This window comes from Panthera tigris, chromosome D1 (genome assembly GCF_018350195.1).
Source record: "Panthera tigris isolate Pti1 chromosome D1, P.tigris_Pti1_mat1.1, whole genome shotgun sequence".
NCBI classification, from domain to species: domain Eukaryota; kingdom Metazoa; phylum Chordata; class Mammalia; order Carnivora; family Felidae; genus Panthera; species Panthera tigris.
In genome coordinates this window covers 100,053,962-100,075,729 of record NC_056669.1, presented here as the reverse complement: position 1 = coordinate 100,075,729, position 21,768 = coordinate 100,053,962, and the positions used below count along the sequence as shown (strand labels likewise).

The following is a 21,768-nucleotide window of genomic DNA, read 5'->3' as shown; positions in this document are numbered from 1 at the left end:
TATTTCAGGTTCCCCCTGTCCTTAGTCTTCTCTCCTCTGATAGCAAAGGGTCCTATAACAGCACCCAGGCTAGTCACCTTGTGTGACAGAGATATTCCACCTCTATTTTAATAACTCTTTGTCTCTTTTTAGTTTATTCAATATACCATGCTAAATTAATCTCTAAAATTATGGTTTTCTATGTCATACCCACACTTAAAAACCACTCTTTTGCAAATATTTTACCCCTATATTTATTACTGCATTATTTATAATAGCCAAATTATGGAAGTAACTCAAGTGCCCAACAGTAAATGAATGGATAAAGATGTGATTTTACACACACACACACACGTGTGTGTGTGTGTGTGTGTGTGTGTGCAATGGAATATTACTCAGCCATAAAAAGGAATGTAATCTTGCCATTTGCAACAACATAGAAGGACATAGAATATATAATGTTAAGTGAAATAAGTCAGTCAGAGAAAGGCAAATACCATATGATTTCACTCATCTGTGGAATTTAAGAAACCAAACAAATGAACAAAGAAAAAAGAGACAAAAAAAACCCCCAAAAAACAGAAACCTCAGAATTTTAAACACAGTGAACAAACTGGTGGTGGCCAGAGGAGAGATGGGTGGGGAGATGGGCGAAATGGGCAAAAGGGATTATTTTGATGAGCACTAAAAAATGTATACAACTGCTGGGTCTTTAAACCTGTGGAAATCTTTACCTCATTAAGCCTCCCTGAAATACTTCCATTTATCTCATTATTAAAATTTAAATTTGAACATCCAGGAAATTAATTTTCATTACATAGATTCAAGGCAGTTCATCAGACAGGCAATGACAGTGCCTTGTATTCTTCTTACCCTTGATAATTTAATATTACACTCAGTGGATTCATTTCGGATTTACACAAAACCAGGCTAGAGATCTGGCCATATGGTCTGGAGTAAGGTAATTAACTCGTCTGGCAGTTTTTCCTTCTTTAACATGGGCATTCCTAACATCAATGTTCCATAATTGTGTAGGTTGAATAATCAGGTACAAAGTATGCAACAGGCATTAATTTTTTTTCTCTTTCACATTTTTTTCCCTCAAATCATTATGTATGGATTAGGTACCCAATATATAATGGGGAAAAATAAACAAAAGTACACTAAAATGTTAATAGATAAAAATGTAAGCTATTACAATTTATATCAAATAGATTGCTATTATTAGTAGAGTCCTTCGCAGACGTAAAAGAGAAATAATGACAATATCTAATATTATTTAGTGCTTACCATACTTTACAGGTAGTTCTAAATCTTCCACTTGTATTAATCGTTGATCCTAAGAGGCCCAGTGACCCTTTCATTATCTCTCTTTTGCCAAAAGGAAACCAAGCCTCTTTAAATTTTGGATAAAATATTGATAGCTTCTGAAGACTAATTTTAAGAATATTTTGATTTTTAAAATAAATGATTTTGGATACTGATAATTTGGCTGTCAAGCTCAAATTATTCTTATAATTATTCCAGGGGCATATTACCTTTTTGGTTATTTCTTTCTGTAACCAAGTTGCCTCACTCAGGAAATCAAGGTTGAGCTAACTTTTTGACAACAACTCCAAAGTTTTCTCAGGGATATAGTCACAATCATTCACTGAATTCAGTACTAATGTGACAGAAAGTTGCTATAGAAAATATTTACAAAACTTGAAGAGGGAAACGAGCCTATAAAATCAGCATACTTGTAGATAAAAATTTAATTTATGCTGTATATATAAGCTTTGTAAAATTTGAAAGTCATGTTTCTTTTTAATTATAAAGTGGTTGGAATTTTACTTACCAGGCGATTATCTCATTGGACAAATTTCTTTATCTCTGAGAAAAAGGCGGCATTTGGTGCTTTCAACACGATCAAAATAAATGCTTAATTTTGCTGCTGAAGATTAATGAATTTCATCACACCAGCAGCCCGTGTAAGTCCTGGTTCTGGGACTTCCCTATTTCCCTTATAAAGAGAATCATTTTCTCCTGATTTTTGAAACTAAAAGGAGATAAAATCATCATTGGCATTTATGTTGAAAAATGCTCTTGTGTGTTTTCTACTCAAAAGGTGCCTCTTCATTGGTTTCAGCATTGGACATGTATATATAATGCTGTTTAATTTCCAAGTGTTATTTAAACTAGATTACCTGGGAGATTACAGCCCCAGACTTGCCTCTCATTTTTTTATGGGGTAAGACATTTCCCAAAAGAAAAGTTGGCCAATGGACAGCTGAAAATGGCTTAATTCCTTTTCAGTACTTAAAAAAATAGTTATGCCATGGTTAAGAACTTTTTATACCCTGAGGAATTTGAGCACAAACCAAGAATTCACCTCTATCCAATATTGATAGACGATAAATTATGTGCTTTTTTTGAAACACGTTCTGAGGAAACAGTAGGGAATAATGTAACGTCTTTACAGAGGTTGAACTAGAAAATGCAGAAGAAGCCTAAGGCCAGGATTTGAAGTCTGCCTTAGTGCAGAAGAAATTGATGGAACAGTGGGTGGCAAGGTTCTTGTGTCCTACTGAACATCCCAATGGCCCTACTTCTTCCTCTAGCCTCCGCTTTGGCAACCATTTTCCACATATTTAACTCTGAGAGCAGGTGTAACTTTATAGTACTTTCTCCTACAAATACCACAATGAGGATTTGTGCTAAATAAAACTTAGAAAATGTTCCTCTAAAATAAAAAAGATGTTTTTGTAATCCAGGAAATCAATTAAAAAGGTATATACAATGGAAAGCATGGTCAAAATAGCTAGAAAATGGTGCATAACGAAGTGAAGCTTGAGCTACAGGTCATAGTACCATCGACACCTGCACAACATGGGCTTGAACTATGTGAGTTCATTTATATGCGGATTTTTTTCAATAAATATATTACAATACTATAAGTGTATTTTCTCTTCCTTAGGATTTCCCTAATAACTAGCTGACTTTATTATAATAATATAGTATATGACATATGTAACATGTATAACATACAAAATTATGTGCTAATTGACTGTTCCCGTTATTGGTAAGGCTTCGAGGCAACAGTAGGCTATTAGTAGTTAAGTTTGAGGGGATGTGGGGCCAAAAGTTGTGCACATCCCTAATCCCCACATTATTCAAGGGTCAATTGTAGATTATGCAAAGCGTAACTGGGGACTTTCTGGGTGCAAAATATGAGTAAAGAATTGGGGCAGACTGAATGTGTCTGAAAATGATGCATAGGTTGTGGTCAGGATTGGAGAAGAAAAGTATGCTGACTAATTTAGAAAAAAAGTGAGGAATTTGGTTGTATTGGAGCAGCCATAGTCTGAATAAGACTGAACACCATACAAGCTAGTTATTCCTATCTGTAGAAAAAAATAGTTATTAAGTGGAAGAACATATAAATTAGTAATTTGAGAGAAAACTCTTATAATGCTTCTGCTATTAACAATTTTGACCTTATGTCTGAACAGAACATTTTTCTTATTTTCCATGCAAAAAAAAAAATTAGTGATTTTCCACAAACATCATTGATGTATTGGGATTCACAATGTCTGTGGAGCTTGAAAGGTGTGTGGTGTGAGAAGCACAAAATTATAAGGATTGTGAAATGGCCCGCCTTCTGTTGTTGGTATCAGAAACCTTATATAAAGTATAGAGTAGCTATTACTTCACCTACACAACTTATCAGGATGAGAGGTTTTCTGTCGTAGCTCTGGTCTCCAGAAGACAAAACACAGACCCTGAGGAAAATGAAGGATTCGATCACAAGCACAGCAGGGCGGGCTGTCAAGGGAACAGAAAAGTACAGCCTTTATGGTCTCTTAAGTCAACAACAGAACCCTAAAAAAGGAAAATGAAACTGCAAGCTAAGATAGTGATGTTTGGGGTTGAATCTGAGAATTTTGAGCACCCACATGCCCTGAAACCTCTGTACAAGCAGAATCTGCTTCTTACTCCTTTCCAGAGTAGCAGAGAGTCCCATGGCCTGGGGATTATATAACAACCTCACCTCAGTTATTTCCTGGCGCCATGATGTTTATTTCCTTAAGGTCTCATAGGCTCAAGAAACGTTGAGGAGATTTCCTGTGATTTCATCTCTTTTGTCTCAGTCAGCACATGTAGCTTTATGGGGAGTTGGCTGCAAAGGAAATATATGATTCTCTCTGTTTATGTTTAGTTCTACATGGAAACTTGGCACCAACTGGAATAGAATGTTGTAGCATTAAATCCCCAAATATGAATGTCCCCAAAATGATAGGGGTTAAGGAAGACCTTCTTAGTTGGCAAAAGCTTAGCCAGTTCATCTTGTTGTCTACTTTGTACAGACCAAGAGATAACCAGAGGCATAGATCTGTTCCAATTCATGGCAGTCGTTAATGGTTTTACTGGTGTTTAGAGATTTAGAAAGCATGAGTAGAAGATGTGGATATATGAATGGACAAAATGTGAGTCATACACGTCGGTGTCTACTGCAGAGGAACTTCTCAATGATGGTAGACAAGATTATATGTTTCATGGATCTCAGCCATCCTCTATTCCCAGCTACAAGTTCAAACTCTTTGGTCTAGGTCTAAAGTGGCCATTGTGGCCTAGAAAGCATCCCTACGAATGCTATTGCTAGGGATGAACAATATGAAATTTACCTCATGAAGGTTCATCTGGCTTCTGTGACTACTTTGTAGTTACGACTATGTAAGACAACCCCAAATTCTGTGGTGTAAAATGACCAATTTATTATGCACTTGGACTCTATGGATCAGGAATTTAGACGTAGTGAGGATGGCTTGGCTATGCTCCATGATGTCTTGGGTCTCAGATGACAAAACTCAAAGGTGAGGGGTGCTCACTAGCTAGCAGCTGAAGTCATCTGGGGCCATCTTGACTTACATGTCTGGCAGTTGACACTGGTTCTGAGCCCAGACACCAGACGAGCTGCTGGCCGTAAAATTCCTCATATGGTCTCTCCATATGGACTAATTAGGAAATACTGCTGTGGCCATCTTTAGAAGTTACTGTCTGTCACACCAACATTGAGTGCTCAACATGTACATTCTTCAGGGAGACTACTCAGTTACTCAGTCTTGTCGTAGCAAGTGGATTACACTGAAAACCTTCCAACATGGAAGAAACAGAATTTGTGTTCACATAAATAGACACTTATTCTGGATATGGATTCGTCTTTCTTGCTTATAATGCTTGTACAAGCAGCACAATGCATCGACTTATGGAATGTCTTATTCACCACCACATTATTTCACTTAGGATTGATTCTGATCAAGTAATTTATTTCAGAGTAAAAGGAGCATGGTAGGGGCACCTGAGTGGCTCGGTTGGTTAAGCATCTGACTTTGGCTCAGGTCACGATCTCACAGTCCACGAGTTCAAGCCCCATGTTGGGCTCTGTGCTGACAGCTCAGACCCTGAAGCCTGCTTCAAATTCTGTGTCTCCCTCTCTCTCTGCCCCTCCCCAGTGCGCTCTCTCTCTCTCAAAATAATAAAAATAAGCATTACAAAAATTAAAAAAGAAGCATGGTAGTGGACATATACACAGGAATTCACTGATCCTACTACATACCCTGTTATAGACTGAACTGTGGTTTTGAAAATTCATATGTTGAATCCAAGTAACTCAGAATGTGATTATTTAGAGATAAGGCCTTTAAGGAGGCAATTAAGTTACAATGAGGCCTTTAGGGTGGGCCTTAATCCAATATTACAGGTATCCTTATAAGAGAAAATTTGGACACCCAGAAAAAGTACCAGGAATATCTGTGCACAGAGAGAAGACCATGTGAGGCCACACAGAGAAGGCAGTCATCTACAAGCCAAGGACACAGATCTTTGGAGATACTCAACCTGCCAGCACTTTGACCTTGGACTTCCAGACTCCAGAACTGCCCAAAAATATATTTTTGTTTAAGTCACACAGTCTGTGGCATTTTGCTATGGTAGCCCTAGCAAACAATTCATAACCCATTTCTCTTAAGTAACTGATTAGAAGCAGTGAGTAAGTGGCTTACTGAACAGTGTCAATTCAGAAACAGCACGCTGAAAAGCTGGAGTTCTATATTTAAGGATGTGTTAAGCAATATATGATTTTATTTAATCCATAGTCATGATAAAAACAGTTATAGAATTTTATGGAATAAAAGAAATGTGTATGCAAGGACCTCCTTTATTATTATACTAAAATCATTATAGAATTTTTTTGCTCCCTGTGCCAGCATTTTTCAACTCAGCATGTTTATAGGTTTTACTTATAGAGGTTATGCTTTCATCAGGGAACACAACAATTATTTTATTGAAGTGGAAAGTGAAGTTGTCACTTGGACATTTTGGGCTCCTCCTGCCTCTACGAAACCAAAAGACAAAAAGGGGCTGGCGCGACTGGTATTGATGATAAGGTCAGATTTGTTTATTTGACACAATGGTGCATGGATGACCAATATCTGGAACCCAGGGCATCTCTTAAAAGTTCCATAGCTAATAGTAAAAAGTAATTTAAAAAAAGAAAAAGAAAAATGACAAGATCATTAAAGACACAGAATATCAGGAATGATGATTTGGTTCACATTAGTAGACAAAGAACCCCAATAATAAAGGTCAACCTGAAATTAAGGGAAAGAATGAATAGAAAGGACAAGAAATAAAGGTATAAAAGTTAACTAGAATCTCATTGCCAGTTATCATGAGTTATCTCATGACAGTTGAAGCAATGTAGCAATGTATTGAGTAATTTTACAATCTGTTCTTAGTGTTACAGATTTTCTAGGGAGGATTATAACCTGACCTAGAAAGGAAACTAACATTGGAATTAACTTCGTCCAGAATGTTGAGGATGTTCTGTTTCCTTTTTGGAAGGAAGAGAGTGAGACTACCTTAGCAGCAGCATCTTGTTCATTGAAAATATAAATATAAGCTCCTTTCATAAAGTTCAAATACCATACAAAAGAGTGTTTATGAACGCTGTACAGCTCATGTACCTATTTCCCTCAGCTCAAAAAACTTACTTTTATGCTCTCCTCTGAGATGCCACGAGCAAAATCTACCTATAGTTCTTATCTACCAGGAGTCTTATTAGTTTCTGTCAATAGGAGTACACTTTAGTGACAGTGGAAGTCCAGAGGAGGGAAGAAAAGGCTTCGTTACACGTTCACAATAAACTATCATATTAAGGAGAATTTGGGACAGGTATTTGAGGAGAATGGAGGAAGAATGAATTGAAAAACATAAATGAAAACTGTCCAATCATCAATAATATTGTATTCATTTCGTATGGTGACAGATGGTAATTAGACTTACTCTGGGGATCATTTCAAAATGTATAAAAACATTGAATCACTGTGATGTACACCTGAAATGAATAGGATACTGTATACCAATAATACATAAATAAAAAAAAGAAAAAACATCTTAAAAAATAATAAAATTGTCCAATCAGGAGAAGTCTTGAAAATGCTAAAGTTTCTGAGCTCCAACCTGAGGCTGGCTTTGCAATCACTATATACTCTCTGTATGTCATTTCTTATTAATTCTAGGGTCAGGATGGAGCTCTAAGGTGAAATTCTAGAACTCTTTGCATAGAAGTTACTTCCCTTCCAAGAACAAATGACGAAACCAAATTTTCTTCATGGCATCCCTCATCTCCATGTTTCTCAGCGTGTAGATCAGAGGGTTGAACATGGGGGCAATGATGGTGTAGAAGAGAGCAAACACTTTGTCTTCTGGAAGTGTCGTGGCTGGTCGAATATAAATGAAGAGAACAGGCGCAAAGAACAGAATCACAACTGTGACATGGGAACTACAGGTGGACAGAGCTTTGGCGCGGCTCTCTGCAGGGTAAGCCCTGATGGTGTACAGAATCAGAAAATAGGACGCCATCAAAATCACAAAAGCCAGTAAGGCAATCAGACCTGAATTGACAATTACCAAGACGCCAATTCTGTACGTGTCAGTGCAGGCCAGTTTCAGGAGAGGATACACGTCGCAGAAGTAGTGGTCTATCTCATTGGGGCCACAGAAGGGTAAGAAGATGGCGAGAAGGAACTGGCTGGCAGAGTGTAGAAATGCCCCCGTGCAGCAGGCTGTGATGATTGTGTTGCACCTCTGTCTGCTCATGATGACCGTGTAGTGCAGGGGCCTGCAGATGGCCACATAGCGGTCATAGGCCATCCCCGTGAGGATGAAGATCTCGATGCCTCCGAGAAAGTGGAGGATAAAGAGCTGTGTCATGCAGTTACTGTAGGAAATGGTCTTCCTCTCTGCCAGCAAATCAATCAGAAGTTTGGGTGTCACTGTTGATGTGTAGCTAAGGTCAGAAAGTGAGAGACAATTAAGGAAGAAATACATAGGTTGGTTAATGAGTGGACTGCATGTGATGGAAATCATTATGAGCAGATTGCCCATCCAAATGGCGACGTAGCAAAATGAAAATAATATAAAGCAGAGGATTTCAATGTTCTTGTTTTGAGAGAGTCCCAAGAGAATAAACACGGTGACGTTGTTTCTATTTCCCATGATCCAGTGCAGTAAGAATGCATAACAGCCCCCTGGGAAGACATAACACACAAGTCAGTGTCAGAAACGTGCATGGAGAATATAGATGATGGCACTAATATCATGAAGGGATATTTAATAGATATGATCCCAGCGTTTGGGAAAATAAAATCTAATATGTAAAAATTTTTTTCCGATTAATCTCATGATGACTTCCATAGGTCAGTCTTTCGGGACATTAGGTTCAATCTTGACATTAATAAAAATTAATGCAGTTAATCAGTAAATTTTTTTAAAAAGAAGTGTAAAAATTCTTAGTAGTCGCCAAATGTTTTCCAATTCTAAAGGGCTATACAGCTAAGTCTTTATAAAGGACATATCTCTGGGTCCCTGACAAACTCAGATTTGTCAAAGATGCAAGTATAAGTCATCAAAGTTTTTGTTAAATGATATGGAAGTAAATGTGAAGCTTGACAGTGGTCACTAGTAGAATAAATGCTTCCCCCAAATAGCCTCAGAATGAGGTAGAAAATAAAACTAATGATTCATATATGATACGCATACTTTTACAAAGTGAAAGACAAACAATTCTTGGCAGGAGGCCCCTGAATTGGTTTGAATACTTTTTTTGATGGCTTGTTTATCTTTGTCTTAGTGATTCATGACAGTAAGATGACGGTATTTTATATCAAAAGTACACTTATTTCTATAGGCACGTCAATAAAAATCACATACTTAAATGAACCACAGAATGAAGCAAAGTTAAAACTGAAAAGAAAAGCAGAAGTCAGTTTCACCTTTATGGTTTTGCTCTTGACTCAGTGTATCATAATTTGCAAGTCATTTTCTTCACAGTGGTTTGAATTATAGTACGAATTTGTTTCCCATACCTGTCCCATGCATGCCCTTTGCCAAAGAATCTTGTTGCCACATAACTCAAAGAAAATACTTTTGGGAAGTGTTTATATGGAAAACAAATGGTTGAGACCCAGGCTCCATTACTAATTATACGAGTCTGTGAATTTAGATACCTACCAACTTTTTTTTTTCAACTTAAAGTGTCTCACTTGTAAAAGAAGTAAATCTGCCTGAACTTTGCCACAAAACGGTGGAGAAACTCAATCAAAAAATGGCTCTTGCTTTATTAAGCATAGGAGTTTTCATTGCTGATTTTATTATATTAGTGCTACTGTTACCAAATCAGTAAAGTTGTCAATAATTAAGTCCAATAAATATTACTCCCATGTAGAAAGTGGATTATTTAGAATGGTAAAATAACTTTGAGACCTGTACTAACCAAATCATTTTGTTTTAAATAGGAGTGATTTGGGGGCACGTGGGTGGCTCACTCGGTTGAGCAACCGACTTCAGCTCAGGTCATGATCTCACACTCCCTGAGTTCAAGCCCCACATCAGGCTCTGTGCTGACAGCTCAGAGCCTGGAGCCTGCTTCTGATTCTGTGTCTCCCTCTCTCTCTGTCCCTCCCGCACTCATGCTCTGTCTGTCTCTCTCTGCCTCAGAAATAAATAAACATTAAAAAATTTAAAAAATAAATAAATAGGAGTGATTTTAATTAAAAGTATATAGAAAATACGGAGGTGCCTGGCTGGCTCAGTCAGTAAAGCATGTGACTCTTATTCTTGGGATTGTGAGTTCAAGTTCCATCTTAGGCATAGAAATTATTTAAAAAAATAAAATCTTTTAAAAAAAGGTTTTTAACAAAGTATATAGAAAATACATAGAAGGAATAAGGGTAGTTTCAATCTCAATCTCTTTATCATTCAGCAATTATGCTAAACCTACAAGATTTGATATGTGAAAAGGCATGCAAGTTAGTTGGGGTTGGCCATACTTTCTGCTAACTTACTTGGGGCCTCTGGGCTAATGAAAAAAATGACAGGGGTGCCTGGGTGGCTGAGTCTGATTCTTGATTTTGGCTCAGGTTATGAGCTCACAGTTTGTGGGATCAAGCCCACGAACAGGCTGTCAGCACTGAGTCTGCTTGGGATTCTCTCTCTCCCTCGTCCCCGGCTCATGCTCTCCAAACAAGTCAGTAAGTAAATAAATAAATAAACTTTTAAAAAGGAAAAAAAAGAACATAGAATGGTAACCACATGATCCAATTGTTTTGTGTATAAATTTTGACCTCAAAATGCATCTCTAATACTTATCATCTTTCTTTACATTTTGTGATATAGCTTCTGCTCTAATCTTGTAGCGACAATTTCTCGATTAATTTTTAAATTCTCCCATCACTCTCTTTTAAAGAGATTAAGTTAACTGTGCCACCTACCAATTACAACATTCATTTACAAAAGGGCCTTAAAACAAATGAATTTATTTCTTTGGTACAATTTTAAGATTTACAATTAGCTTACAGAGGGGTGCCTGCATGGCTCAGTTGGGTAAGCATTGGATTTGGGGTCAGTTCGTGATCTCCTGGTTCATGAGTTCAAGCCCCACATTGGACTCTGGGCTGACAGTGCAGAGCCTGCTTGGGATTCTCTCTCTCCCTCTCTCTCCCTGTCCCTCCCCCACTTGCATGCATGCTTTCTCCCTCTCAAAATAAATAAACTTTAAGAAAAAAAAAAGAGCTTAGAAAGAACCATTGAAAAGTAAGTTTTCATGACTCCAATTATGCCATCGTAATGTCTTCTTACATGTAAACAAATATATAATCTTAAAAATAACATTTAAAATATTGGTTCCGCCAATTCTTAAAGTAATTGCTTGTTCGTTTGAATGAACATAAATAAAACCATCATTTTAATCATGTACATAGAAATGAATAACCACCTGAATTGTTTTTCTTCTTCCCCTCTGCCAAAACTACGCAAGAAAATTTTGCTTCAAACATGAAATTAATTCTCTGTAGAAACTAGTTGTTGGATTATGCAGGCAAAATCAATCAATCTGTTTTCACTCGATACAAAATCAATTTTCCAACTACCTAAATTAGGTCTAATCTTCTAACCAAACAATATTGCTAAATATATGGTTCAATTTCCAATTTTCTTTATTTTTGGGTCCATAGGAAGCACTTAATTTCCCTTCCTTTTCTTTCATTTCAATGTTCCCAAACTTGTGTGGTTCACCAAGTATAAATTACCACTTATATTTCTAGCTTCTCAATTTTAGAGTGCAAGAAGATCTCTAGTCTCTCTTTTAATGTTTATTTATTTATTTTGAGAGAGGGGGAGAGTGTGCATGAACAGGAGAGAGGCAGAGAGAGAGAGAGAGAGAGAGAGAGAGAGAATCCCAAGGAGGTTCCATGCTCACCACAGAGCCCAACATGGGACTCGACCCCACGAACCATGACATTATAACCTGAGCTGAAATCAAAAGTCAGTGGTTCAACTGACTGAGCCACCCAGGTTTCCCACTAGTTTCTACTTTTGATTCAGTTATCAATTTTAAGTGTGAACTCTGAACTTCATTCCCCTCAATACTTTCAACTGTCTAAAATGTAGACAAATTATTTGTTCCCTAAATAAATCAGAGAGTTCTGAATTTCAAATTTAAAAATAGATGAATGAGAACTTTGAAAAAAAAAAACACCATCTAAATGAATACGGTAGTAAGCGCAGTTTGACACACGTACAAGAGTAATAACAGCTTCCGGAGATAGAAATTAGTTGAAGCTTTCCTGATAAAGTATACATCGAATATCCAACTAGTATTTAGCAAAACAGAATTTGAAACCAGAGTTTTCTGAATCTAGAGCCTGAGTTCTTACATAAAGGGTATAGAATCAAAGCAACAGAAGAAATGTAATGTTTAAAACCCCCTTTCTCTTATTATTTCATGCAAAACCAAATAACCTCCAAAATCATGGTCCTTAAACCCTTTCAACTATTGTAATTTTGATATGCAGATGACCAAAGAGATGATGAATGAAGCCAAAGTCTCTAAGTCTATACCATACAGAAAATACTCAAACGAAACCATAAACTCCCTCTGTTCCTCTCTCCTGCATATGTAGCCCAATTATCAAGAGGAAGAACGTTATGCTCACGTAAGTGAATAAAATGCACTGAATCTTGTGATGCTCTCATACATGAGGAGTGATGCTAGCCACAAATAGTCCCTTTGTAAGAGCAGTGGTTAGAAAAAAAGAGATTGTAATTTATTCTCTGCTATAGCTCTTCCCTCCCTTTAGGCATTTGTACTCAGGGTCCCCATCCTAAAAAGGATAAATCCAGTCTTGATAATTTATCTGTTTCGGTTAAGATTTTGCATAACCCTTGGGCTGTCTGCTCTTGTTAAAGTTTGGGGAAACCTTGAACATAATGAGGTGAACTTGCTTGGGTTTATATTCTGACTGCCATGAACGAGCCCATGGACCCATTCCGTTATTTTACTATGCTATCAGTAAGTCTAATAGTTCTTATATTACCTTCCAATTTGAGCATTCCCATGTGCCTACCATAAAGTTTTAAACCCTCACAATAATTCTCACAAGGAAATATCACTAACAAACTGGTTTTATTATTAAAAAGGAAGCTGACTCATAGAGAAATTAAATAATTAGCCCAAGACCATACATGCAAATAGTACAGTCAAAATCTGAAATAATATATATCTCACTTTGCAATGCACTTAGCAAAATGTTACGTAGTTACCACGGTTACTGGTACTTAGTGTTTACTCAATAAATATTTGATGTTGTAATTACTTAGAAGATTGTCTCACTGACCCCAATATTTCCATTTTTGCCCTATGCCAAAATAAACCCTATACATTCTTGTTTTTTGTAATCCTAAATTCCTGAAGGATGGGGAGACTGTTTTATATTCTGCCTTGAAATAGTTAAGAAGTGCTGGCACAAATTTAATTTTGAATTTTAGCCGTCTAATCTGTATGATCTTTGGCATGTACTGTTTTTCCTCAGACCATCATACTGCCAATGGATGAGTCCATCGCTGGTGAGTATGTTTACCTCCCAACACTGTTGTGAGAATTAATTGGATAAAATGGGTGAGTCACCCAATACATGGTAGGGACTCAATAAATATTTCTAACTATTTTATCTTTGTTCTGTCTCTTGTCAAATACAAGCTACCATTATTTAACCAATAATCAGTAAATGTTTGTAAATGATTAAAAGAAATAATGGCAATGATTTCAAATGGTCTAAAATAATTGAAATTATTGTCATTACAGTTATTGCAGTCAATAAGGGCGGGCAAGAAAAATAAACAGAGGTAAGGTAAACAGAGACTCAAGTTTTGAGATACTTTCATTTGATTTTTCAGTGACCTGAGGAGGGTATTCAGTTAACATAACGCTTGGGGATATTTGTTGTTGTTGTTAAAGGAGAAAGGAGAAATCAGTTATCATAATAGTGGTTACTGGAGGGGGTGTACTTGTCCTCTGAATTTGAGTTTTATCATTTTCCTTGGTGACCTGTGAATCCGTTTCTTCTAGATCAATACTTTATCAACTTTCCAGCGAGAGTTCTAAGAGTCCTTTTATTTTTTTCATTTGAAATTTGTTATCCACCTAAGCGTCATTTCCCTTTCACTGTCTGCCTGTCTCTTTCGAATGTCATATTGCACTCTCAATGGGCAGCTCTTTGAATTTATCGCTGCCCCAGGCTCAAAACAAATTAGGCTATAAAATTCAGAGAAGATGCCTGTATTTAACTTTAAATGACAGTCTGTTAGCTATAACACGGAGGCAAAAGTAAATTTAGCTGATAGCACACATTCAGGCAGGAAAACAGGAAGGGAGGAGAAGTAATTCACCACACACGTTCCTCCACTTTGCTGTGGTTCCATCCGTACTTCTTCTTTTCAGCGTTTTCTCTTTCCTCCCTGAAATTCTAGTCGTTCGCCTCTGCTATTTCATTTCAGCTTCTTGAATTCACATTTCACTTGGCATAACTCGTTAGCCATTCTCAGGAAAAAACAAAAAAAAAACAAAAACAAAAAAAACCTTGTATCATTTCAGAGACAACTGACACCAATCACTCAAGCAACATTCACACAAACGATGAGAAGTCATATGTTCTGAGTGACAGTCTGAAGTCAAGCGGCATATTTTTTATATTCACAGGGATCAAATCACGGTCTATATTTTCATCTTCTAAATTACTCCTAGAGATGTCCAAGCTCGCATGAATAATACTTAATAGACTATGCATTATAAAACTACATTTCTTTTATTCTACCGCACTGACTTCTTCCTGAGGAGTTTGGATTTACCTTCCCCAAATCATAAGTCCACCATGTAGATTTCCTTTAGATCTGAGTTATCAGACCAAGTGCAGTGAGGATACATATCATCTGGATTATAAACAGCATGCAAGCCACAATTAACATTGCGTGTGATTTAGGAATCTGTCATTAGAAATTCCTCCTGGGCCCTGATGACTGAATTCTCCACACCTGAGGAACTGTGTCAGGAAAACAAACTTGAGGGATTTTTTTCTTCAAGGACCTATCCTTTCTCTAATCTCTGCAAACGGACAGGAGTAAAGGACAGCCCTGGCCTTCACGGTGGCTAATGGTCTTCACCTGTCCTCAAAAACTGTCCTATTGTATTCTCTACGAGAATTACAATGAGTTTTAGTTCATTTCCAAGAGTATAGGTAAATTTCTGGAAAACTTGTAAACTAATAAGGCTTAGTATTATTTTGTATTAGTTTTGGTTTAGAAAATTAAAAAATAATAATTTGAAAAACAAAAGCTGCATTTGAACATGTTTTCATTGTTTCCCAAGTCCTTCTATCATTCCTGCACATCTGTCTTTCCTCCTTTTTCTCTATGTAAAAATTGAGCTGACTTCCAATGTGCTGTGTGAGCAGAATCAATAATGCAAATTCACACTGAGGGTTTGCCGTGTATCATGTCCTAAGTACTCTTGTTTAATTTTCACGAGGACCCTGTGTTCTTATTTTACCCATGAAAAAATCTCTGTAACAGCTAAGATAAATACTTTGCCTGAGGTTGCCAGGCAAGGAGATGCAGATAAAAGTCAAGAGAATAGGTAATTCTGGGGGCAGGGGAGAGAGTGAGGACAGGAAGGCATCTATGGTTGACTCTGGAGATGATGTCATTGTTCTACTCTTTGGTTCATATGGAGATTACAGGGATATTTCTTTTACAGTTCTTTTCCCCAACCCTGGCCCCCACCTCTCTCTCTCTCTGTCTCTCTCTCTCTCTTACAAGTTTCTTTGTATCTTTTATTTCTATGGGAAAAATACATAACAAGACAACCCTAAAACCATATCCAAGGCACTGAAGCTACTCAGGGCAAAGTGCGAATTTGGGTTTGCCCTCAAAGAATTAACTTGAAAACAAGTCTAGGTATTTCATTTTGGTCCAGTCTATTCCCCACCCTCCTAAGGAAACCTGTTTTTTTAACTTTATTGAGGAATCATTGACAAACATAAAGCATACATTGTGATGATTTCATACGCATATGTATTGTGGAATTATTATCAAGACATTATTACCTCATTTCACATAGTTGACCACTGTGTGTGTGTGTGTGTGTGTGTGTGTGTGTGGTAAGAATGTTCAGGATCTACACTCAGCAGCTTTCAAGTATACAAAACCATATTCTTAACTGTACTCACCATTCTGTGGTTACATTCTCAGAACTGATTCTTCTCATAACTGAAATTTCTACCTTTGACCATTGAAACCTGATTTAAGACATTCTGACATTTTATTTAAAGATACTTTCTCCAGTCTAGGTCATGTTTTCACAGTTATTCCTGTTCTCAGCCTAGAACTTCCATCAGATCCCCTCTGGGCTTCCAGTTTCCCCACCAGGCAGCCATATCCAGGGTCTGTTTTGCAACCCCTACCCCTGAATCTTTCTAGCTTTACTTCCTCATCCAAAAAGGACATTTGTTCCTATGGACTCACCATCCTCCAGGGTGAAAATATCCACATGTGTCTTGCTGTACTGGCTTTTTAGAAAATAGCAATTCAAAAAAGTACATTTAGTATCCGTCTAGCCAGATAAAAACACTATCAATATATATCATATGTGTACACATCTACATTTTTTCAAACCACTCTTTCAGGCATCATAGCATCACTAATTCTTGAATTAGGCATAAAGACCAAATAAAACCAGTTTCTCTACTTCTTCTTCCAACAGTAATAACTTACATTCAACTTTTTGGAATATTTTAATATGGCTTTCAATCTTGGCTTTTTGCCTTTTGTTTTTACATAGTTGAACATCCTATGAGTTTTATATCTTCTTATCATGAATTTCTTATTTAACTTTATTAATCAATATTATAGCATTTTCCTCTGTGCATGAAATTCTCAATGGAAAATAGTAGAAAATTTCAGTTTCTTTGGTGATACAATGCATTTAATAAAAATGTTGTATATTGATATCAATGAGAAATATAGTTAAATAATCAATAATACCTTTTTTCTTGCTCACATTGTCAGTGAAAATGGGAATGAAAAGCACCTTGGGGATTGATTTCACTACAGAATCTTAATAGTTAGAGTAGAATTTGAGGGGTCAATGTAACATAAGTAGTCTGTGACTTAAAAATGATGAATGAGCTAATATTAACTCATGAATCACAGGAGGGAGAAGAATATGCTTTCAATAAAGGCTGTTGTGATGTATTAGCACATAGTCTAGCTGGTTTTATCCACAGAACACATTTTGAATAGGTAAAGCTTAGACAGAATCTGGGCAACTCTGAAGGTTAATTAAACAAGCATTTGCTAGCTGCCTATCTTGTATAGTTAAACCTCAATTTTAGCCATTTGGAGAATTCATTATAAATTATGTTTCTCTAAATAACATGTTATCTTCTTGGTGGGTTCCTTTCCTCACGAAACGGAAGAAGAAATCTGCATCAAGACATAGCCATTGAGGGGCGCTTGGGTGGCTCAGTTGGTTAGGTGTTCAACTTCAGCTCAGGTCATGATCTCACCGTCCACGAGTTCAAGCCCCACATCTGGCTCTGTGCTGACAGCTCGGAGCCTGAAGCCTGTTTCAGATTCTGTGTCTCCCTCTCTCTCTCTGCCTCTCCCCGACTCATACTTTGTCTCTCTCTGTCTCTCATTCTCAAAAATGAATGTTAAAAAAAAAAAAAGACACATCCATTGAGTAAGAAAGATGGAAATAGTTATATGACTTCTGTTGTAGATGTTTAAAGTCTTAATTAAAACCTGTTCCATGTATCTTAACCACTAATCTATTTCTCAAATGCAATTTCAATTCATAATTTCATATGCAAGTGACATTAATGACTTTCCTTATCAGTTTTATATTATAAATGAAGAACAGATGATGCATAGATGTTTGTTGATTTGACCAGAGTCATGCCATAAAAAACTTGGTAGACTGCCATGCATTTCAAAGTGTGAGGACTCCTTGTCCTAAATGCTATTAAATGTGGCCCGTGAGGATGAAGGCAAAATATGCCAATTATTTATATTCTGATTTCCCTTTAAGGTTTTTATATTGATTTATCCCTTATGGTGTTCTGAAACTTATCAATAAAGTAAAATATTTGATCAAAAAGAATATGTGGTTAGTAAAATTATGAAGCCCAATTGATATGCAGGTGTCTTTTTATTTTTTGCATAAATGAAAGACAGTAGGACACAGAATAAGGCTTATCCCTCCCTGTCAATCTTTTTCTCTCAAAACCTGTAGACATTGTTACACTCTCTCCTAATACTTGGTAGTAAGTGATGTCGTCTAAGCAAGCACAAGACTCATTGTTTTTTTAATTTTTTTTAACATATATTTATTTTTGAGAGACAGAGAGAGAGTGTGTGAGCAGAGAAGGGGCAGAGAGAGAGGGAGACATAGAATCTGAGGCAGGCTCCAGTCTCTGAGCTGTCAGCACAAAGCCCGATGTGGGCCTCGAACCTATGAACCGTGAGAGCATGACCTGACCCGAAGTCGGGCCCTCCACTGACCGAGCCACCCAGGCGCCCCAAGACTCATTTTTTATTAGTAATTTGTCAAAATTGCAATTTATAGAATTCTTCTCACATATAAATTTGCTACAATTTGCATTTCTTATCATTTTCTCTCCCTATCCTTCCCTTTCATTTTGTATTACTATTGACATCATTTTTTTGAAATTCTATTGCATTTTGTTTTCAAATATAGTTCATGTTTTCAAAAAAATTCCCTTGATAATACTACAGTGTTACCCACCTTCTTGTGAATGTCTATTTTTTTCCAGAAAGATTTTAATTATTTGTATCTTATTGATAGTAAAAAAATATGTTCTTATAATTTTTTTTTCTAATTCTCTTGAGAAATCTTTCTCCTAAATTTGCTTTTCTCAATACCTACAAATAATGTGTTCTATTCATGGACCATGGTAGTAAATCTTTTAACATCACAAATAACTGTATTTTGTTGTTATTATTTCATTTCTCACCTTAAATGGAAACAAAGATATATGCAAGAACTACGCAAATGGAAGATTTATTTAAATTTTTTTTTCAAACGGCTCCATTTTTGTCCATTAGGATGGAAATTGAATTCATCTCTCCTGTCTATATATCAAGACAAGCTGATATGTGCAGTTTATCCCAAATTCAGTCTCTGGTTTTTGGTTTTATGTGTTTATTTTAAGAGAGAGAGAGCATGAGCAGTGGAGGGGCAGAGAGACAGAGAAGGAGAGAGAGGGAAAGAGAGAATTGCAAGCAGAGCCCAACTGCGGGCACAAATTCATGAACTGTGAGATCATGACCTGAGCCGAAATCAGGAGTCCGAGGCTCAACTGACTGAGCCACCCAACCAGCCACCCCCAAAAATGCAGTCCTTTTTTTTTAGTTTTTTAAATATTTATTTATTTTTGAGAGAGAGAGAGAGAGAGAGGGAAGGAATGAGACAGAGTGTGTGTCGGGGAGGGACAGAGAGAGAGGGAGACACAAAATCTGAAGCAGCTCCAGGTTCTGAGCTGTCAGTACAGAGCCTGATGCAGGGCTCAAACTCACAAACCATGAAATCATGACCTGAGCTGAAGTGGAACGCTTAACTGGCTGAGCCACCCAGGCGCCCCCACAAATGCAGTCTTGAAGTCATTCAACTAATTGAGCTTTACTGGGAAGAGAGAAGATCTATTAATTTTCTCATTCTGTCTTTCCACATTCTGAACGTATATGATGTAATAAACACTATAACGGAAATGTAAATTACCACCTGTCCCTTTGTCCCCGCCTATGAAATTTTAAGGCAGATGGGATTGGGAAAAGTTGCTGTAACTCCCCAGAGGACCAGTGTAGCCACGCCTTCTTTGCAACTCTAAAGCAAATTATCTGCCTGAATTTTTTTCATCACATAATTTATTGCAGAGTGTCATCACATGAGATTCGGATGAATATTCTACAGGAAATAAAATTCGATAATTAAAAACATTCTGTTTTAATTTCGGAAAAGCACTTTTAATCTTGTTCATTTCTCCAGAGGGCCAAAATGTTGTCAAATCCCCATGTATCAATTTCATATGCAAATGAATGTTAAAATTCGCCGTCAGCCTCACAGCTCCATAACTGACTACTGGGTATGACTCAGCCTGGAATATGTTTAATATGCAGATGCCCTAAGCCAATCTCAGTTCGGCTGGTAAAATTGTCACCTTGTTCACAATGCTTCGGCTCATCATCTCTGACATTTATAAAGTGAACGATTTGGTTTCGGTGATCTGAACACCAACAGAGCTCTCTGATTCCGAGTCCACTTTTACTCCTGCATAAACTTTTTAGCATATTGAATAGGACAAATCAATTGTGTTTTTCTTCTGAAGATATCATTTGAAACCAAACTTTTCTCATCGCGCTTTTCATCTCTGTATTTCTCAGGGTGTAGATTAAGGGATTGAACATAGGAGCGATGATGGTGTAAAATAGAGCGAATATCTTGTCCTCGGGGAACGTGGTCGGAGGTCGAAGGTAGGCAAAGATTGAAGGTCCAAAAAATAAGACGACCACAGTGATATGAGACCCACAGGTGGAGAGGGCTTTGCGTCTTCCTTCAGCCGACTGATGTCTTAAAGTGAATAATATGACAACATAAGACCCAAACAAGAGAACAAAGGTCACTAAAGCGACCAGACCTGAATTGGCAACCACAAGGACACCAGTGATGTAGGTATCAGTACAAGCAACTTTCAGCAAAGGGAAGATATCACAATAGTAGTGATTGATTTCGTTGGGGCCACAGAAAGGCAACTGGAATATCATAGAAAACTGAGAAAAAGAATGGACGGCCCCACCAGCCCAAGCAGCCAAGACTAGGAGATTGCACCTTGCTCTGTTCATGATAAGCAGGTAGTGGAGAGGTTTGCAGATGGCAGCGTAGCGATCAAAGGCCATGACTGTAAGGATGAAGATTTCAATCATTCCCAAAAAGTGTAAGGAAAAGACCTGTAACATGCAATTACCATAAGAGATGGTTTTTCTGGCCAGCAGCAGATCACCTATCAGTTTGGGTGTCACACAGGAGGTGTAGCAAATGTCCATAAAGGATAAGTGACCGAGGAAATAGTACATTGGCTGGTAAAAAAGGGCACTGCATCGAATGGAGACGAGAATTAAGAGATTTCCCACCAAAATGGAAACATAACAAAACAAGAAGAATACAAAGCAAAAAATTTGTATGTTCTGGTTATAGGAAAGTCCCAAAAGAATGAATTCTGAGATGTTCCTCTGACTTCCCATAAATTGTGTGCTATGCACAGATAACTGAGCATCTGGAAAGAAAAAATTTGAATGAAAACATTGATAATATTAACACAATCATAAATAAATTTCTAATAAAACAAAAGGTTAACTCAACAAATCACAGAAGGTAAATCATAAATCAATATTATTATGTTTTTTTTTCTTGGGAATCAACTGCTTCCGCTATGATTTTTTAATTTTTTCAAATAGTCTGTCATACTGATAGTGTTAAAAGTACATTTGATTAAATTTTGAAAATATCATGATTTAAAAATTACTATTTTCCAAACAGAAGTTCTACTACTGTTATTTATAACATTGAGATAACAGTGGCATTAATTTAATGCATAAAATTTATCTTATTCCTCATTTCCCTTGTGTTCATTACTCACAACAGGCTTTTCATTCCAGGTAACGCTCTTTCCCCAGCATGATATGGAACATTCTCCTGAATTGCCTGAAGACATACAATCAAGGAATGCAGTTGCATTTAAAAACAAAAACAAAAGCACATTTGCCTAAATTGTGCCTTGAGTGATTCGGATTGCAAGTAATATTCTTTGAAATACAAGGGTGGGAATGAAATGGGTAGCA

At 37.0% G+C, this 21,768-nt stretch overlaps 2 protein-coding genes across 2 annotated transcripts; both read right to left on the bottom strand.

Moving 5' to 3' along the window:
• Nucleotides 1-7,587: 7,587 nt before the first annotated feature.
• On the bottom strand, nt 7,588-8,517 carry LOC102971907 (olfactory receptor 4P4-like). The gene has a single exon (XM_007088792.2). The coding sequence runs from the start codon at nt 8,515-8,517 to the stop codon at nt 7,588-7,590; it is 930 nt and encodes a 309-aa protein (XP_007088854.2).
• Nucleotides 8,518-20,188: 11,671 nt separating this feature from the next.
• On the bottom strand, nt 20,189-21,171 carry LOC102971623 (olfactory receptor 4P4-like). Its single transcript, XM_015540526.2, has one exon. It carries the CDS (start codon nt 21,169-21,171, stop codon nt 20,236-20,238), a length of 936 nt encoding a protein of 311 aa, XP_015396012.1. The 3' UTR covers nt 20,189-20,235.
• Nucleotides 21,172-21,768: the final 597 nt, after the last annotated feature.

What these genes read in the sequence shown, in the direction of transcription:
- LOC102971907 (XM_007088792.2), bottom strand. Translation starts at nt 8,517, where the DNA reads ATGGGAAATAGAAACAACGTCACCGTGTTTATTCTCTTGGGACTCTCT.
- LOC102971623 (XM_015540526.2), bottom strand. Translation starts at nt 21,171, where the DNA reads ATGGGAAGTCAGAGGAACATCTCAGAATTCATTCTTTTGGGACTTTCC.